The following is a 17,236-nucleotide window of genomic DNA, read 5'->3' as shown; positions in this document are numbered from 1 at the left end:
TCTTAACAACACTTCCTTCTTTGGACCCTGTACGGAGTTAAGACCCTAAACCGGAAGTGAATCAAGCTGTCAACACGGTGCGGTAACAAAGACGACTACGGAACCAGAAACTCACTTTCTGTGTAGGTATGCACCAACACTGCATTTTAATGAAATGCACAGTTTGTTATCATGACATATATTAACGAAAAATCCAAATATTTAGTCAGATTGATTTTGAAATCTCCGATATTTGCGTGAAGTTGTATGCTACTCACGGTTTTAGCACACGCAACTTGAAGTAAATTTATTATGATAGTATGTTTAGATTTTGTCAAGATCTAGATGGGGATGTAACAGGTATATATTGGCTACCATCACAGTTATTTAAATGATTTTTTATATCTTTACCAATAACGTAAAACATATCTTTCATAACAACACTGTTGCATTGCATTAGAGTATTTGAGATTTCAACGCTCAACATCGTAACACGTGAAGACACAGGTTAGAATTTATGTTCAGCAGGAAATGCATGCCATAACAGGCGAATAACGGGATCTGGTGACCCGGTTGACATGGATCAATGTTCATGATGTTAATCACAGGATTTTCATGTCTGGGCTCGATTAGTTACAGACCACTTTCCTCATAAGACTATTGCTGAGTACAACAAACAGGCAGTATCTAGAACAGGAATATATACAAGTTAAAGTTTTCTTTGAACAGTTGCCTGGGCATCTCTGAAAGTATGTATTGTGTGTAAAATCTTGAAATTAACTTGTAAAGAAGTATGAAACTGATGTAAAATCTGGACTAAGTCATTGTATATTTCATTGGCATTCTGTAATTAGTAGATTAGAAAGGGGTTTTCTCCCTCTATATAATCCATTCAGGTGATGGTTACTATAAATTTTGTTAGTTAAATGAAAAAAACCAATACATGTGTTTGTTTAACATGCATAAACATGTAAAGGATAGGCAGTAAATATGGTGGAAGTATTACGGGTATCTAACATTATCCCAGATAAGATGCTTGATTGGCATCTTAGAAGATGCTATTTGATGAGCATAGAGATTTTTCTGGGTTACATCTTCTTTTTATTCTTGAGTACAGTGTTTCAGGGCTTGTTCTGCCCTCATCATCAGTTTTATGTTCATTATCTCAGTTTGCTGAGTATGGGGCATCTAAGCATAACGATTCCCCACATGGGTACAATGTGTGAAGCCCATTTCTGGTGTCCCCCACCGTGATGGTGCTGGAATATTGCTAAAAGCGGCGTAAAACCAAACTCAGTCAGTCAGTCTAAGCATAAGACTCCAGACGTTCCAGAATTTCATCCCACTCCTAGGCAGGTCAGAAACATGTGATTGTCAGTTTCATAGAGACAATTTGATTAACAGTGATCTTATGAAAATTATGATTTTGCAAAAAAAACTCATTCTCATCCTCATTTCAAACAGTTACCTGACAATTGCAATGTTTTCAGCACAGAGAGGAGAGATGTGAGCTCCTGACGTACAACACAAGGTCTTTGAAACATCCTGTTTTCAAGTCAGTATGGCAAAGAAGGAGGAGAAAGAATGGATAGAACTGACAAAGCCACTTTCACAGAAACATCAACCAAATGGCGCCAACAGTCAACTGGTGACCATGACAGGAACTGTCACCCATGGTTACCAGACAGGGCAGACAGTTGAAGTTATGATGGAACTGACCGATAGTGAGCTGAAGCGTTTGACCAGCAAGGAAGATCACGCCACCTCACGTCAGTGTCGATGTGGGGCCAGACAGGGACTACATATCATTCTCCTCTCTGTCGTCTGCTTTCCTGTCGCTTTCATTGTGTCGGCCTGCATGGCGTTCTACCTGGGCAGCTTGACCTGGTACAATATTTACCTGTACTTCAGTGAGGAGAAGACAATATGGCACAAGGTGTCCCTGTGTCCATTGCTTATTTTAACTTTTCCCTTCTCAGTTGGATTGTCTGCTGTTGGGGTGGCGATGTATGCTGCCGTTGTCCAGGTGTCGTGGTGGTTCTCATCTTGGAGGAAGGAGTTTGCAGATTTCGAGAAAGGCTTCTATGGCTGGCTGTGCAACAGCTTGAGGCTTGCTGAGTGTTCACCCTATGAAACTGTTATACTGAATGAGACCGATGAAGAGATATTACACACTTCACGGTCATAAACATGATTCATTATAATAATGCAGCGTTGCAAGGTTTCAGTTTAATCTGAATGAACACATATCACCTCAGTGCTTGTGCAATCAAAATAATTGTATTACAACTTCAACTTATAGCAATTTGACCTACCTGTATGTTGGGTTTTTGTATTGACTAGATTTCAGCATGAAACTTTCCCTGGCTTTCTCTTCAATAGCATATTCAAGCTTCATGGAATAAGCGCTCAAATTGTTATATGGATATACAATGTATATCAAAGTTTTGATATGTTGAAACTTTCAACACAGCAACTCACATCTGTTTGTGAAGTCAGATTTCAAAGTAAACAAAAACAGTTTATGTTTGTGAGTATGGTGAACTTGGTGATTAGGTCTTTGATACTGGAATTATGCAACTAATTAGTGTCATATATGTATGACAATGACAATACTCTAGTATTACCACTAGGGGATTTCTTTTTATATTTGAAAGTGATCACATTATTAAATATTTAAAATGACATAAAGGGTATGAAAACACAAAACAACACAATAGACAAACAAAGTTAAAGTCGTTTAAATTAAAAGGCGAAAACTTGCTGGAAAGTAGAATTTTGACTTCTTTTTGTTTTAAAACGGGGCTTTTGGTATCGGAAACTTGAAGGTAAAAGATTATATTCAGAAAATAAAACGTGGCTTGAATCAGATAAAATTCTCTCCACGAGGTTAAGAACACGGGAATAAATTTTGGGGACTTTTTGCCCTTGTTTAAGTAGATTAGTGAACACGTGCTGACCATACTTTTGTACATAGTCTGGAGTAGGTCTACAAGACAAGTGTTGAAATAGTGCTTTAGTCACAAATTCAAGATACATTTAATAACATATTTGGACATTAATTTGATGCATGAGGCACAGGGTGTATGAAACATCTAATCTCTGACTGCCTTCCTTGTGTTATGTAACTTCATCAGTTCATGGTGGCAGCCATTACAGAGATTTGAGTGAAGCAAGGGAAGCAACTCTTGTATATTGTGTTTGTTTGTGTCAGCTATGTTGGACATTTTTGTTTGTCTGTAAATATGGTAATTTTGCTCAGTAGATATACAGCTGTCTTTGCCACAAACCTTTGATACTGAGATCCCAAATCACGAATTTCAAAATCAGTGACTGAAACCATGATTCGTGTCTTTACAGGGAAAATGTCAACATTAGTAGAGTTCTGTTGTGTGAATTCAAAGGTAATCTGAGACAAAATCATGAGACTATATACATTTGTTGTTTTTGTTTGTTTGTTTATTTTATTTATTTTTTGGGGTGGGGTGGGGAGGCCTCTAACCTATTCAGAGAAATGTAACATGATGGTTGTTGTGAACATATGAAAACATTTCATTACGCTGTGCTGATATCCGCTGGATAATCTGCTTGCATAATAGAACTACCACTTACTGTTGTATGTCATGGCTGCCGAGTGGCTAGTTGGTGAGAGTATTTTAAATTTTTATCCCCAACCCTGCTATCTTGGGGTAATTTATACATCTCTGTGTCTCATGTCTTTGCTGGATGTAGTAATCTCACGTCACCCTCTCTGCTCATGTGCCACCGGAGTCCAAATTCCGCTCAGCTCCAGGCTCTTTTGTATTTGAAGCTGAGTGTGATCCCTTCATATGCAACAGCACATACTGGCCCTGCATCTGGTAGTTCTTCAATATCTCACAGCACCTGCTCAGTTTAGCATCATTATCTGTACTTCATCTATATATCTCACAACAGGTGATCTAGCTAGTATCTTGTCATACTTGCTTCTGTTGCATCTGTCACATGTACTGTGATGTAGCCATGAACCTTACACAGGTAACACCAAAGTAACAATGTATTCCACTAATTAGTGTCATTCTGTACACTTAGAAAAGTAGTTATGGAAATATGTGTGTACCTTATCCCATGTCTGATGCTGGATTATCTCCCTTTAACTGTTGATGTTAATTTTCTCCACATTGTGTAACAGGTTGCCTGTGGCAACATCTGTCTCTTTCGTGTTTGGTCTGCAGAATGTGTTGTCAGTTGTGTAAGGGACCAGTTCAGAAGGTCATTGTGGGATGAAAACCTTGATTTCTCAGACATAGTTTTGAGACACACAGTTTCCATTACCAGTGGTGCAAAGAGCTTGTATGCCAAGTTGACTGCAATGTGCTCAGATAAGGATCAGAACTTTTGCTCTGCCTCTGTATGGAATTTAACAAATCAGTAAATTTGATTTTTGTCAGATTGAAAGGTGCACATACACCCACAAAATGAATTAAGATTTTTATGTAAGATCAAATTTTTTAACTTGCCTGCAATATGAGGCTTAGGGACCATTCATTATTTATGGCTGGGGGGTGATGATGATTTTTATGGAGAAGCATGTACAATGTGAATGGACCCCCACACCAAAAAAAAATAAATTTATGTACAAAATAAGTGACCCCTGTATGTCATGTACAAACTCAATGACCCCCTCCCCCTTCCCATAATTTCTAAGCATGTTTTAAACATATTTTATGTACCCCCATGACCCCCAGCTCCCAGAACAAAAACAAAATGGGTGCCCCCTTAAAATCATCACTCACTCTCTCTCTCTCTCACTCACTCACTCACACTCACACACACACACACACACACACACAGACACACACACGCACACAGAGCCATAAATTATGAACGGTCCCTTATGTGTGTGTTTCTGTTGACCAGCCTGACAGCAGTGACCGTTTCTGTGTTCAGATGCACTGAAGTGTTTTATCATGTGTAACTGGTAAACTGCTGCATCACCTCTGATCCCTTGGAATACATGTTGTGTCTGTGTTGTGGTGGAGCTAGTTATGGTTGTGAGTTTCTCAATGCTGCCTTATGTGTAACTATTTTCCTACATTACTGTGTGTCTTTGCACTGTGCTGAACTATTTTGTATCATAAACTGTTGAAATATTTTGTATCATTTACCAATATTACAATATGGAGAGATTAAAGCTGGTTGTGAGGCATTTGGAGGTCCAACAATTAACATACACAGTAGATTATGAATATTATGTGCTATTTGTTATAAGGCCTAAGAAAAAAATGTTGTGGTTCCTATTACCCAACCGACCCTTGAATTCTGGTGCCAACCCTAGTTTTTTTGCGAGGTATGAATAAAATAAGCTTTCAGATGCCATTGTTTTTTCCCAGCACCAACGGACATCGGTCATTCTGATAGAGAAAGTAGACATGATGGTTCGATTCGGGCCACATGGGCAAGCTTTCTGATTGAATAAACAATTACACATTGATAAATGTGTTATTAGTTTGTACTTTACTTCTAAAAAAATGTGAAAAAAAAATTCCTTCCTACCTACCCTAAATTATAAAGAGGTGTAATCGGAACCACAACATTTTTTTTATTTGGCTTAAGCTGTGGGAAAGGATATCTTATATGAATAAGATTATTTTGTTAAATCATTCGAATCAACAGTTCTTTGAAAGTGCCTACAGTGTAATGTAAACAACGTTACTTGTGATCAGATTTCTGTCTCTTTTTTGTGGTATTTAGAGTGGATATTCAAATACTGGAAGCATTTTTTACAGTTTCCTGGAAATATATGAACATTAAATCTCAATACACTGTTTGCTAAGACTTGATTCAGAATAGATCGGGCCATGAATTTGTCTACTCATCTTAAACTTGACAATTTGTTGTCAGTTGGCTCAAGTGTGGTGTGGGGGCGGTGGGGTAGTCTAGTGGTTAAAGCGTTGGCTCGTCACGCTGAAAACCCAGGTTCGAATCCCCACATGGGTACAATAAGTGAAGCCCATTTCTGGTGTCCCCTGCGTGATATTGCTGGAATATTGCTAAAAGCGGCGTAAAACCAAACTCAGTCAGTCAGTCAGTCAAGTGTGGTGTGTCACATGTTCCTGACGACATACTAGGTTTAGCAGAAGAGTGTTACTTGTGTCTCTAGCAGGTGCACTGTAGTTTACAAACAAAATGTTTATGTACATACAAAGAATTACAAATACCCCCTAAAAATGGTTCAACAGTTCAAATAATTCATGAAATTGGTCACACACACCCAAAAATGGATTAACAGTTCAAATAATTCTTTAGTTTAAAATGGTCACACACCCAAAGTGGTTCAGTAGTTGACATAAATCATGAAAATGGTCTATCACTAACATGCAGCAACAAAATGTTGTACCTAGGTAGATCTAGGTCAGTCATTGGCACAGTGCCTACCTTTTCACTGTACAGGTTGGACATACAACTCGGATGGGGTTATACAATCAGGAGGTTTGATTCTTTGATGATATATAATTGATTACTGTGCTGTTTATAGCTGAAGAGAACTCAGGTCTACGTAAGCAGAGTGGCCTTGGTCAATGTCCTTAGCATCAATCAGGCAGTGTGTTCAGGGTTACGGTAAAAGGCATTGTTGCGATTGTTATTTATGAAAATGTTTTCACAAGATTTTATATGATGACAAAATATCTATTTAGAATATGTCACAATAATTAGTCTAGAAACATTTGGAGACAAGATACAAATATGATGCAACAGAACCACCACAGTGATCATGGTAAGAAAGTGTCACTCTCATTCCTAGATGCAACATGTCATAGGTATTGTTGATATTGTTGGCAGAATGTTTCGAGTTCTATGTTTAAAGTATGAGTGCACTGTCACCACCTCCTCACATTTGTGACTGTCACTGATAGAACTAGTTTGTACATGGTGCATATCAGATATATATCACTGACACAATGATAACTATTTTTACACAAAATGTATGTGATGGATGTTGTGGAGCCCACATGCATCTGAAGCAGTGTGTTGTATACTGTGATGATCAACTGGGGTGTGATAAAGACCGTATCTACATACATGATACATGTCTATTACAGGTCATCTCTGCATGGGATATTGCAGTATATGACCTCCCTTCTTCAGATGCTGCTGCTGATGCTGTGGTAATGGTACTTTGTCATCAGTGTTTTTGCCTTTGTATTATATAAAGTCTAAACTTGCTGTAGTGTGAATTTGACATTCTTGATAATTTAATCACTTTTTCTTCAAGTGAGATATTTCACTCTAAGAACACTGAAAATAAGAATTCAACATTATCACCACGACACATACTGAGGACAAATGAACAACATGCTAATATTACTTCTGTTGACTACAATGTATTAATTAATGTCTTCCTACATCATAGTGGCCTGAAGTTTGTCATCAGTTCTTACTGTGGTTACCTCCTAATTGTGGTCTTGATTAACTGTCATGAAGATACTTATGATAACACAATGGCAATGTTATTTGTTGGTGAATCTACTTTTTGCACCTACATAACTTTCCGATAACATGTTTTAGACTAAGAATGTTAAAATTAGTGAACAAAAAGATTTTTATGCCAGATGTATATTTATTATTTATATGTCTACTTAATTGTTTTAATTATTTAAATATGAAATAACTACTCTTACAAGGTGAACAAATTCAAGAGTTTGTACCCATTTATGTACCTGAACAGTCTTCCCTATAAACTGTGAGCGACATACATAATTTAGAGGGATGTACCAGGATGATTAGGCATCACAGTGAGGAGAGAGTGTATCAGTGTCGCCACCACAGAGAAGCTGACGGTGTAAAAGTAATGAGGATTGGATGCCAGGGACTAGGTAATGACTTTGGTTTAAGTTTGAAGTCGAGTTCAAAAAATCTGCTTGAATTGAGATTGATTAAACTGATTTGATGTAGGCTTACATGTGTAATGTATTTTATTATGAGGTTAATTAAACACATTTGGTATGGACTAATAAGTGTAATGTTGTATTGTATTGTGAGATTGATTGAACTGATTGTAGGCTAACAGTGTAATGCTATTTTTTGTTATATTTTATGTGGTAAGCAGTGTGAAGATATACAAATAAGAGGTTATTATGTCATAATGTTCACCTCTCTGTGTAGATTTTGTGTTAGAACTTGTCCCCACAACCTATGATGGTTGTAAGAGACAACTTAATGCTGAAGGTGGGATTCACTGATGGTGTGTCATCATATCCCAGAAGTAGTCCGATTGCCTTGTCCAGACTCAATTGTACCCAGGCTGCCATTATTACTGGAGCATTGCTGAGAACTGCATAAAGAGCAAACACAGACAGGTTCATATGTGTAGCATAAACAGTATAACACAAGCAGAGATAACACGACCTCAGTTAACTGTTTTGCTCCGAACATGACATCCTCAATGAGCCAGGGAATCGGATCTCCATTGTATCAAGATAAATACCATGTACCTATTCGCTACATTAACTTTGTTTTGAGACCATTTTTAATGATATATTGGGGTATAAAAGTATCAATTGTTAGAGATATTGTGGGCTATGTTAGTGATAGACATGGTGATGTGACTTCATAATTGAAGAGGGCACTGGGGTAGCCTAGTGGTTAAAGTGTTTGCTCGTCACGCTGAACACCCGCGTTCGATACCCCACATGGGTACAATGTGTGAAGCCCATTTCTGGTGTTCCCCGCCATGATATTGCTGGAATATTGCTAAGAGTGGTGTAAAACAAAACTCACTCACTCACTCAAAAATGAAGAGTATACGTGTATATGTATATTGAACAGAGATAAACATGGGATCATCAAGGAAGCACACATAGAAAGGAGGGACAGTATATTTGGGATGTATGACTTATATTTAGGTCAGAGTAGCAAAAGAAATTTTTAAATGTTTAATTTAGGAAATCATGGTGCTATTGAAATGTGTATTTGCTTATTTCTATTTTGTCTAAATGTATGGTTCAGTGTATATTTTGAATATTTAATGTTCTGCTCAATGTGGTCAACACAGCACTTTCTCCTACAGACATGTATGGAATTGGTATGACATATGCTTTGATATGAGTAAAGTGAATCTTGTGTATGTGGTCTTCTTGTCTTATGTAGCTGAACCTTTGTATTATTGTGGACTAGCCACACAACTTGTGCTGATAACTGCAGAGTTGTGTCCCTTGACACCCTCACTTCCTTGTTACTCAGCTCCTCCAGTGGGACCTCAGCCTGCAGGAATCCACTGTGGAACAACTAAATACATGTGACTATCACAAAACATACTGTCCCAAATGCAAAGGATCATGAATAGTTTTGGAGATATTGTGTTTAGGTGACAACAGCACACAAAATTAAAAACATCCTGAACAATAGTCATGCTCCATAGCATTTTTTATGTTCAGGTTGGACCGCAAACTGCCCACAGTCATAAATATGATATATCTGGTAATTGTCCAAATTGTTTCTGTTTCTTTATTGTTTACAAGGTATCAAATTTCTATTACATGGAGAATAACTCAGTCAAGTACCGGTAATCCACAGGGTCAAATCCAAGATGCATCTCAACTATAGACCTTGGCTGGTCATAGTAATATACTCATGGAAACAAATAAATGAACACACAAAAGTGCAAGTGTTCCTATACTCTTTTCCAGGTTTCTCGTCATGCATTATATTGCACCGAGGGTGAACATTTGGAAATAAATAAAGGAACACTTGTACTTTTAGTTTTATGTTTTCCCTTATTCGTTTCCGTGAGTATATTTAGTAAAGTGATACAGGAACCAGAGATGTGTCGGGTGTGAAGGGAACCTGTGATTGTGGGTTCATATCTTTGTTTGTCCTCATCCCGCTTCCATATTTCTACATTCACCAAAGTAGTATGTCCCTGTGACTTACATCACTTCCACTTTCGAGCCATGAAGATCCGGGTTAGAATTGGTCTTCAGAAACCCATGCTTGCGGTAAGAGGCGACTAACGGGACCAGGTGGTCAGACTCGCTGACTTGGTTGCCAATTGCGTAGATCAAGGCTCATGCTGTTGATGACCGGATTGTCTGGTCCAGACTCGATTATTTACAGACCGCCGCCATACAGCTGGAATATTGCTGAGTGCGGCGTAAACAACAAACCAAGCAACCAACTTCTGCTTTCCTCCCACATCAGCAGACAGATAGTGGTGTTGCTGAAATTGTCTTCATTGCAGCGGTGGCTCACCAAATTTGTACACATTTGGCCTTCAAGTCACTTTCGGCTTTCCTCTTATATTTCATGTTCTCAATAATACTAGAATATTGTTCAAATCAAGACTATACTCTATGACCTGACTTTATGGAATAGTTTTTGTCATCTTGACAAACAAAGACTAGGATTAATTTAACTCATATATTTCATTTATTCATACATAATGCTGTTTATAAACAGCCAAATATACATGAACATGTGTCTCTGGAAAACAAATATGATATATGATTTCTCTACAGATACTGTACAAAATTAGCACTTGGTGACATGAAACGGACACACAAATGGCAATGTTTAGCACTTGGTAATAACAAACTCCATACAGGGCACTGCCACATGATACTTATTCACACAGGGCAATGTACAGCACTTTGTGACAACTCCACGCAGTGTGGTACTGCCATATGGTTACCACACAAATATGAATTCAATTTAGGAATTCATTCAGATAAAGAAACATAATGGTGTTACATATTGCAACATACATCAACAAGTACACATGACATCCACAAAGGCACTTGTGGTCAGATAGGATGGTGGACAAGTTTTAACTTGAATTTTAAGCTGAAAATGTCATGAAAAGAACTGCTGGCATATGAAGCATGTAGTGTGTGGAGCTGTGGGCATGTGTAGCTCCTTCCCATACCGTGCTACCTTCATTCTATGTATATTTGTGTGTATGTCTTAGGGAATGCCATCATAGTGAAGTTTGAAAAGATTTGCTGTTTCCTTGATGCAGATGAGTTTTGTTATTTTAATGAGATTGGTTTGAGACTGCAGCCCAGTGGATAAAACAGTCAACTTTGGCCCCATATTCTTAGTATAGCAATTACATCATAGATGCAAGACTCGCTATGCTCAGGTGTTGGATACTGGCCACTTGAAAGTATGGAAGTCTCTAACAGGCTATTTGTAAGAGTAAACAAATCTGGTGGGGCCAAATGTTGAGTACTGAATCATTGGGAGGTATGCAGAAGCATGGAAATGGGGTAAAGTGAGGAGGGCCATGTGTGAGGAGTATGGTAGTCTGTCAGGGCCATGTGTGAGGAGTATGGTAGTCTGTCAGGGCCATGTGTGAGGAGTATGGTAGTCTGTCAAGGCCATGTCAGAGGAGTATGGTAGTCTGTCAGGGCCTTGTGCAAGGAGTATGGTAGTCTGTCAGGGCCATGTGTGAGGAATATGGTAGTCTGTCAGGGCCTTGTGCAAGGAGTATGGTAGTCTGTTGGGGTCATTTCAGAGGTGTATGGTAGTCTGTCAGGGCCTTGTGCAAGGAGTATGGTAGTCTGTCAAGGCCATGTCAGAGGAATATGTTAGTCTGTCAAGGCCATGTCAGAGGAATATGGTAGTCTCTCAGGGTTATGTCAGAGGAGTACGGTAGTCTGTCGGGGTTATGTGAGGTGTATGGTAGTCTGGGCATATTTATGGAGATTTGTCATTTATCTTGCCCGAGATGTTTGATAAAGAAGGTAGATCTGATTCCAGGTTTATCCTAAGAACATCCTGTTAATGACTTGTGTTTGTGTATATGAGTATTGTACCAATCCAGGTAAAAATGTGTACATACCCAAATAAGGTTGTCATTACATTCTGGTGTGTTTGTACCAGAACATGTAACATGACAGCAGCTTAAGTTCTCGGGTTTACCACTGGCTATAGGGATACTACTAGTGACTATGAAGCCATAGTCTTGTCAACAACTATAACAGCTAGGCGGTAGATACTATAGTTATAGTACTAATGTCAAACAAGGAATATTGCCATGATTGAACTGCATCTTAGTCATGTTTCCATTGTCTGGTGTCCACATCTACGTGTGAGACAAAGTGCTAGCAGCCTGTGGAATAAACAAGTCTGCATAGAAAACTGGCATATTTTTATCCTCCATGGGATGCAAAGGACTGAAACTGGCACACAATGTAGCCTTCACAATGGATGTCATCCAGACTGGTGGAACTGGTTGCAAGGTACTCATATCACCTTGCTATCTGGGCTATAATACCACCTTATAAATCTTGTATGATTGTACAGCATTGATGATAGCAGAGTTGTACAACAGCCATTATCTCATACACAAGAGACTGGAACCCTTCACACAACCCCAGCATTCTGACAGTGGTGTCTTGATCCAACCCCACCATTCTGACAGTGGTGTCTTGACACAACCAAACCATTCTTACAGTGGTGTCTTGACACAACCCCACCATTCTGTCAGTTGTGTCTTGACACAACCCCAGCATTCTGACAGTGGTGTCTTGACACAACCCCACCATTCTGACAGTGGTGTCTTGACACAACCCCACCATTCTGACAGGTCTTGACAGAACACAAAGCTGATGACATCTGGGTCTTGAAAGAACACAACCTTGATGACAGGTGGAATATGGACACAGCCAACCTTGTATGAGACTTCAGGAAAAGCGCTTTGGTTGCTTGAACACAGTTGAATCCAACTGCTGAGATCACATAATTTCAAGGGATATCCATTAAACGAAATGTTATGTCTTTGAACTGACATATGAGAATGACTTCTCTGTGACTTCAAGTTTCTTACCATGTTAACACTGTTCGCTTAGAGACAGCTCAATCGTTGTGACTCAGCAGAAGGATGGGTTGGTGTGCTCAATGATGCAGCGCCTGCAGTACTTCTTGACAGTCCTGTAGGCTTGAACACTGAGGTGGCAGTCTTGGATATTGAGCTGCTGCAGGCCCCGACACTGATACGCAATCATCACAATTCCTTGGTCCGTTATGAGGTCACAAGACTTGAGACTGAGCTTGCGTAGTTGAGGACACTTTTCTGCAAGTACCTGCAGTCCATCGTCTGATATATCACACTTCCCAATGTCTAAAGATCGTAACCTGGGGCAGTTTGCTGCCAGGAATGCAACTGCATCATCAGACACAGCTTCACATCCGCGGACATTCAGATACCGCAGCTTCAAACAATGTTTTGCAATGTAACACACACCAACATCTGACACTCTATCACACTTTGCAACACTAAGGTATCTTAAATTCTCTCCTAACTTTGAGAGTTCCCGCATACCAAGGTCAGTAACTCTCCGACAGTCACTCACACTGAACTCACGCAAGTAGGGACAGTTGCGTGCAATGTGTTGGATACCCTCGTCAGATATGTGGACACATCGTCGAAGGTACAGAAACTGGAGGTGCGTACAGTGAGAGGTGATGATACCCAAGCCCTGGTCTTCAAGGGCGTAGCAGTCTGTCATGTCCAGGTAACGCAGGTATATCTGGTGCTGGTGGCGGGCCATTTGTGGGGACGACATACCATCTGTCAGGCTGATGCAGGTCACCAGGGCGCAGCCTGAAAGTATGGAACAACACTTTTATCAACAGACAAGCAACGATCAACGTTAGACCAGAACACACCCTGAAAGAATCCAGCTTTAATAAACAGTTTAGCTAAAAGAGTTCATGGCGTTAGACAAGAGCTCGCCCAGAAAGTATGGAACAGTTTGGTATAAACCATACAGTAATGTTAAACCTGACCACATCATAGGGAAAGAGACTTTAGCATATAATGGACTAACCAACACGATGAAATTTGTATTATGATCTGACCTAGACAGAACTTTATTAGGTTCAATACATCAATCTATACCTCATTCGTGGAAGCCGTAGTGGCTGAGCGGGTTAGGTGGCTGACTTTGTGTGCTGCCGATTATGTTATATAGATCTCCTAAATAAATATATAATTTATATAATGAAATATTGCTCACAAATCATCAAAGTGCTTGGTAATTTGATGTGTCTTTTGATTTCAAAGTTTTCACTTGCTCTGACTACATGTTGTCACGGTAACAAGATCAAAACACACTGATAGAAACATGAACTAACATAAAACATGAGGAACATGAAATTTTAAGCTTGTATATTTACTTAACTAGGTAAACCGATCCTCTGGAGGGGGTGTTTCACTGGTGATACTTGATGATTTCAAGGACAGAACAAGGTCAACCCAGATCCCAAGCCAGATACAATAATCAGCAGTATCTACTTTCTGTTTCCCAGATAACGAGAAAGCTTCGATCAGTGGTGATTTATTCATATGTTTACCCACCTCAAGCTTGTACAGGTTTCTCAACAGTAGAACAGAATCAGTCACTCATTAAAAGTTAAAACGAAGCTGTTAAGCATCATGAGTCATAGTAGGACATAATGAATAATTTATTAGATTTTCACTCCAATGCTTCACCACCAAACAACCTGTGCTACACCATTCTACTGTCCCAAAGAATCTACAGATAAAAAAATATTACACAAGTTGGTTTCTTTGATCTCACCAGTCGAGTTCAATATTAACACAAGTTCAAAGAAATAACTATGGACACTTGGGACTTACATGCAAAGTTCTAAGAACAAAAAATTACATGTGGTTGCTCTGTTTATTGGATACTGGATTAAACTGTATTTAAGTCCATGTTAATATTGTTTAACTGCAACACTTAAACAGCATAGTGTTTTCTAATAATTCAATGTTCATGTCAATCATATTTTTTATTTGTGCAAAAAAATTGAAAGTAACTCTCAAGACCCTCTATTCTCATTTGTGAAAAGTACCTGATGCTCATGTAGTTGGCAACCTCTGATGATCAGGTTTCTAGATATCACACATATTATCAAACATAAGGTATGGTGTTATAGGTAAGGTGGTCCATTACAGTCCTTTGAAAGCCAGTAAGCTATGATTGCTTCTTTGAATCCCAGATTTTCCCTGATCATGTGTTTAGGTTTGTCTTTGAAAGGGAGTTCATGTTACATTTGAATCCCAGATTTTCCCTGATCATGTGTTTACGCTTTGTCTTGAAGACATGTTACATTCGATTCACACCGACGACACAGGTTCGATTCACCACATGGATACAATATGTGAAGCCCATTTCTGGTGTCCTAGATATTGCTGGAATATTGCTAAAAGCGGCATAAAACTAAGCTCACTCACTCACTCATTCTACATCAAGCTGACATTCAGCTATGACTGAAATACTGTTATAACCCCCCCTCAAGGGAATATGGAAAACAGTGGCATAAAGCCAAACTAACTCACTGAGTGGAATTGTACAACCTACAGAGCAAGGATGAGTTGTTACCACTTGGACATATTTGAAACATTAAAGGTCTCATCAGCATGATGACCACATGTCAGTGTAAGCATTTAACAAAGCATTTGAAACATTAACTGAAACCCAGCCTTAAGTTTGAGATGTGTTAGCAATGTGTAAATATTCGTGTTTGGGTTACCTGTCACATCAAGGTGTTCCAGGTTGACGCAGTTGGACACGAGTTCAAACAGGGCGACATTGGTGATGTTTGAGCAGCCTTGTAGCTCAAGGTATCGCAGCTCAGGGCACCGTCTTGCAATAGTATGGAGTCCTTTATCCGTTAACTGTTCACAGCCATTCAGAATGATCCGTTCCAGAATCACACAGACCTTGGGCGTATTGTAACTGAGACGCCTTGTGAGATACTTTAAAGCCTTATCAATATTAATGGTTTCATTGTTTATGACTATACTTGTCCACAGGAGAGGGTATTCCCAGATCAGTCTGTACCAGCGCTTGCAAACACGCCTCACGCGACACACATGGTCTGTAGGAAGGTTAAGTAGAATTCGGAGCATGATATCGTCTGTAAGGAGTTCGAATGGTGCTGGACGGACATATTTCCCTTTTGTCGATGTTGAGGACAGCAACCTACTTGTGTCCTTTAATTCTACTTGTTTCATACTGGACATCACTGATTCCATGGACTCAATGATCCGTGGGTCGTACACAGAGTTCTTGTAGCAAGACCTTGATTGGCGCATGTGCATCTGAACGTAATTATTGGAAGTCTTGGCCTCTCCAGGTAGGCGAGCCCACGTCACACTCTTTGTGCCAGAATCCTGAGAGGAGCTGGACTCGCCCTTGAAAGTCGTCATCGTTGCGGGTGGGTAGTTGTAGCTCGCAACGTCTGACGCAATCCCCGAACTGGAATCATGAACAGAGTCTGGGGGCTGGACTTGGTCTGAAACAGGCACATGGTCATTTAGAATGTGTTCCTATTTGGGTCATAATTTAGATTTCAAACCTGTAATTTTCATTCTAAACCACCAACATTTGATAGCTCTCGGACAGACCAATCAGAATGTTGTATAGCTCACTATTCAACATGTGCAGTAGTCATATAACCTTAATTCCTTTGAGAGGGGCTCCTTAGTCAACAAATATATTCAAGCATCAGACGTTTTGAGAAGGTAACTTCACAGACAGAGTCCAATGGATTAAATCTAAATCACTTGTACACTAACTTCTGAAACTCCCATTTTTACTGATTAGGGCACCAGCATCCCTCTACTTCCAACCACTCATAGTCGTACACACATGTACAACGTTCCCTTCTTCATATCTTGGGAAAGACAATTTCTGGATACATTTTAATATGCCCAAGAACAACTTTATTCATCACATACCACAAATAATCACAATCATGTTTATATTTATGTAAAAATAATTACTTTATCATTTCATGCTTGACAGAGTATAACTGACCATTTGAAAATAATCATTTGTTCTGGATAATACTTTTAAATTGTACCTGTATGTACTGATGTATTGGCAGAATGTTTATTCTGTCTCTGACAAGCATCAAATCCCATCACCCCACAGCATTTTTTTCAAAGAATTCTCCTTCCATTCTTAATGAGTTATTTGAAGCTGTGACATCATTCATGTTTATATTTACTGGTTGCTATGTACATCAGCTACTATAAACAGAGAGAAGCAGATTGTGTCCAATATTCCGTTGACATCAGCTGCAGTGGCTACGGAAACTATCTGACACGGAAGACTGGCGACTCCAGGGGAGCGGAGCTAATGACCCACCTGAGAGAACTAGATGACTCGGGACTCCGTTTGCACTCAGCAGTTAATGTTACACACATAAAGGTGGGATGTGCCAACAAGGACAGTAATTGAAGCGATCTTAAAGAACGTTT

General features: G+C 39.3%; 2 protein-coding genes across 5 annotated transcripts in view; one reads left to right on the top strand and one right to left on the bottom strand.

The window, feature by feature from the left end:
- Positions 1-60: 60 nt before the first annotated feature.
- On the top strand, positions 61-2,563 carry LOC124278576 (transmembrane protein 169-like). 3 transcript variants are annotated; one of them, XM_046714315.1, is made up of 2 exons: positions 61-126; positions 1,470-2,563. In XM_046714315.1, the coding sequence occupies exon 2, from the start codon at positions 1,541-1,543 to the stop codon at positions 2,165-2,167; it is 627 nt and encodes a 208-aa protein (XP_046570271.1). In that variant the 5' UTR covers positions 61-126; positions 1,470-1,540; the 3' UTR covers positions 2,168-2,563. The 3 variants fall into 3 exon arrangements, with proteins under 3 accessions (XP_046570271.1, XP_046570269.1, XP_046570272.1); XM_046714313.1 differs by having other exon boundaries at positions 64-122; XM_046714316.1 differs by having other exon boundaries at positions 72-122; positions 1,475-2,563.
- Positions 2,564-10,367: 7,804 nt separating this feature from the next.
- LOC124278575 (F-box/LRR-repeat protein 7-like) overlaps positions 10,368-17,236 on the bottom strand; it is a 41,404-nt gene continuing 34,535 nt past the window's right edge. For both annotated transcript variants that reach the window (XM_046714311.1, XM_046714312.1), the window contains exons 2-3: positions 15,502-16,266; positions 10,368-13,564 (exon numbers count right to left, since the gene is read on the bottom strand). In XM_046714311.1, the coding sequence (XP_046570267.1) occupies positions 12,831-13,564; positions 15,502-16,266 (1,499 nt within the window). In that variant the 3' untranslated portion in view covers positions 10,368-12,830. The remainder of the gene's footprint in view (positions 13,565-15,501; positions 16,267-17,236) is intronic.

Source organism: Haliotis rubra, unplaced genomic scaffold, assembly GCF_003918875.1.
Source record: "Haliotis rubra isolate DU_JTF1 unplaced genomic scaffold, ASM391887v1 Scf24, whole genome shotgun sequence".
NCBI lineage: Eukaryota > Metazoa > Mollusca > Gastropoda > Lepetellida > Haliotidae > Haliotis > Haliotis rubra.
Note: the sequence above shows the minus strand (reverse complement) of the source record. Positions and strands in the feature narration are given on the sequence as shown.

Bases quoted from the DNA above. Each gene is read 5' to 3' on its own strand.
- LOC124278576 (XM_046714315.1), top strand. From the start codon at position 1,541: ATGGCAAAGAAGGAGGAGAAAGAATGGATAGAACTGACAAAGCCACTT.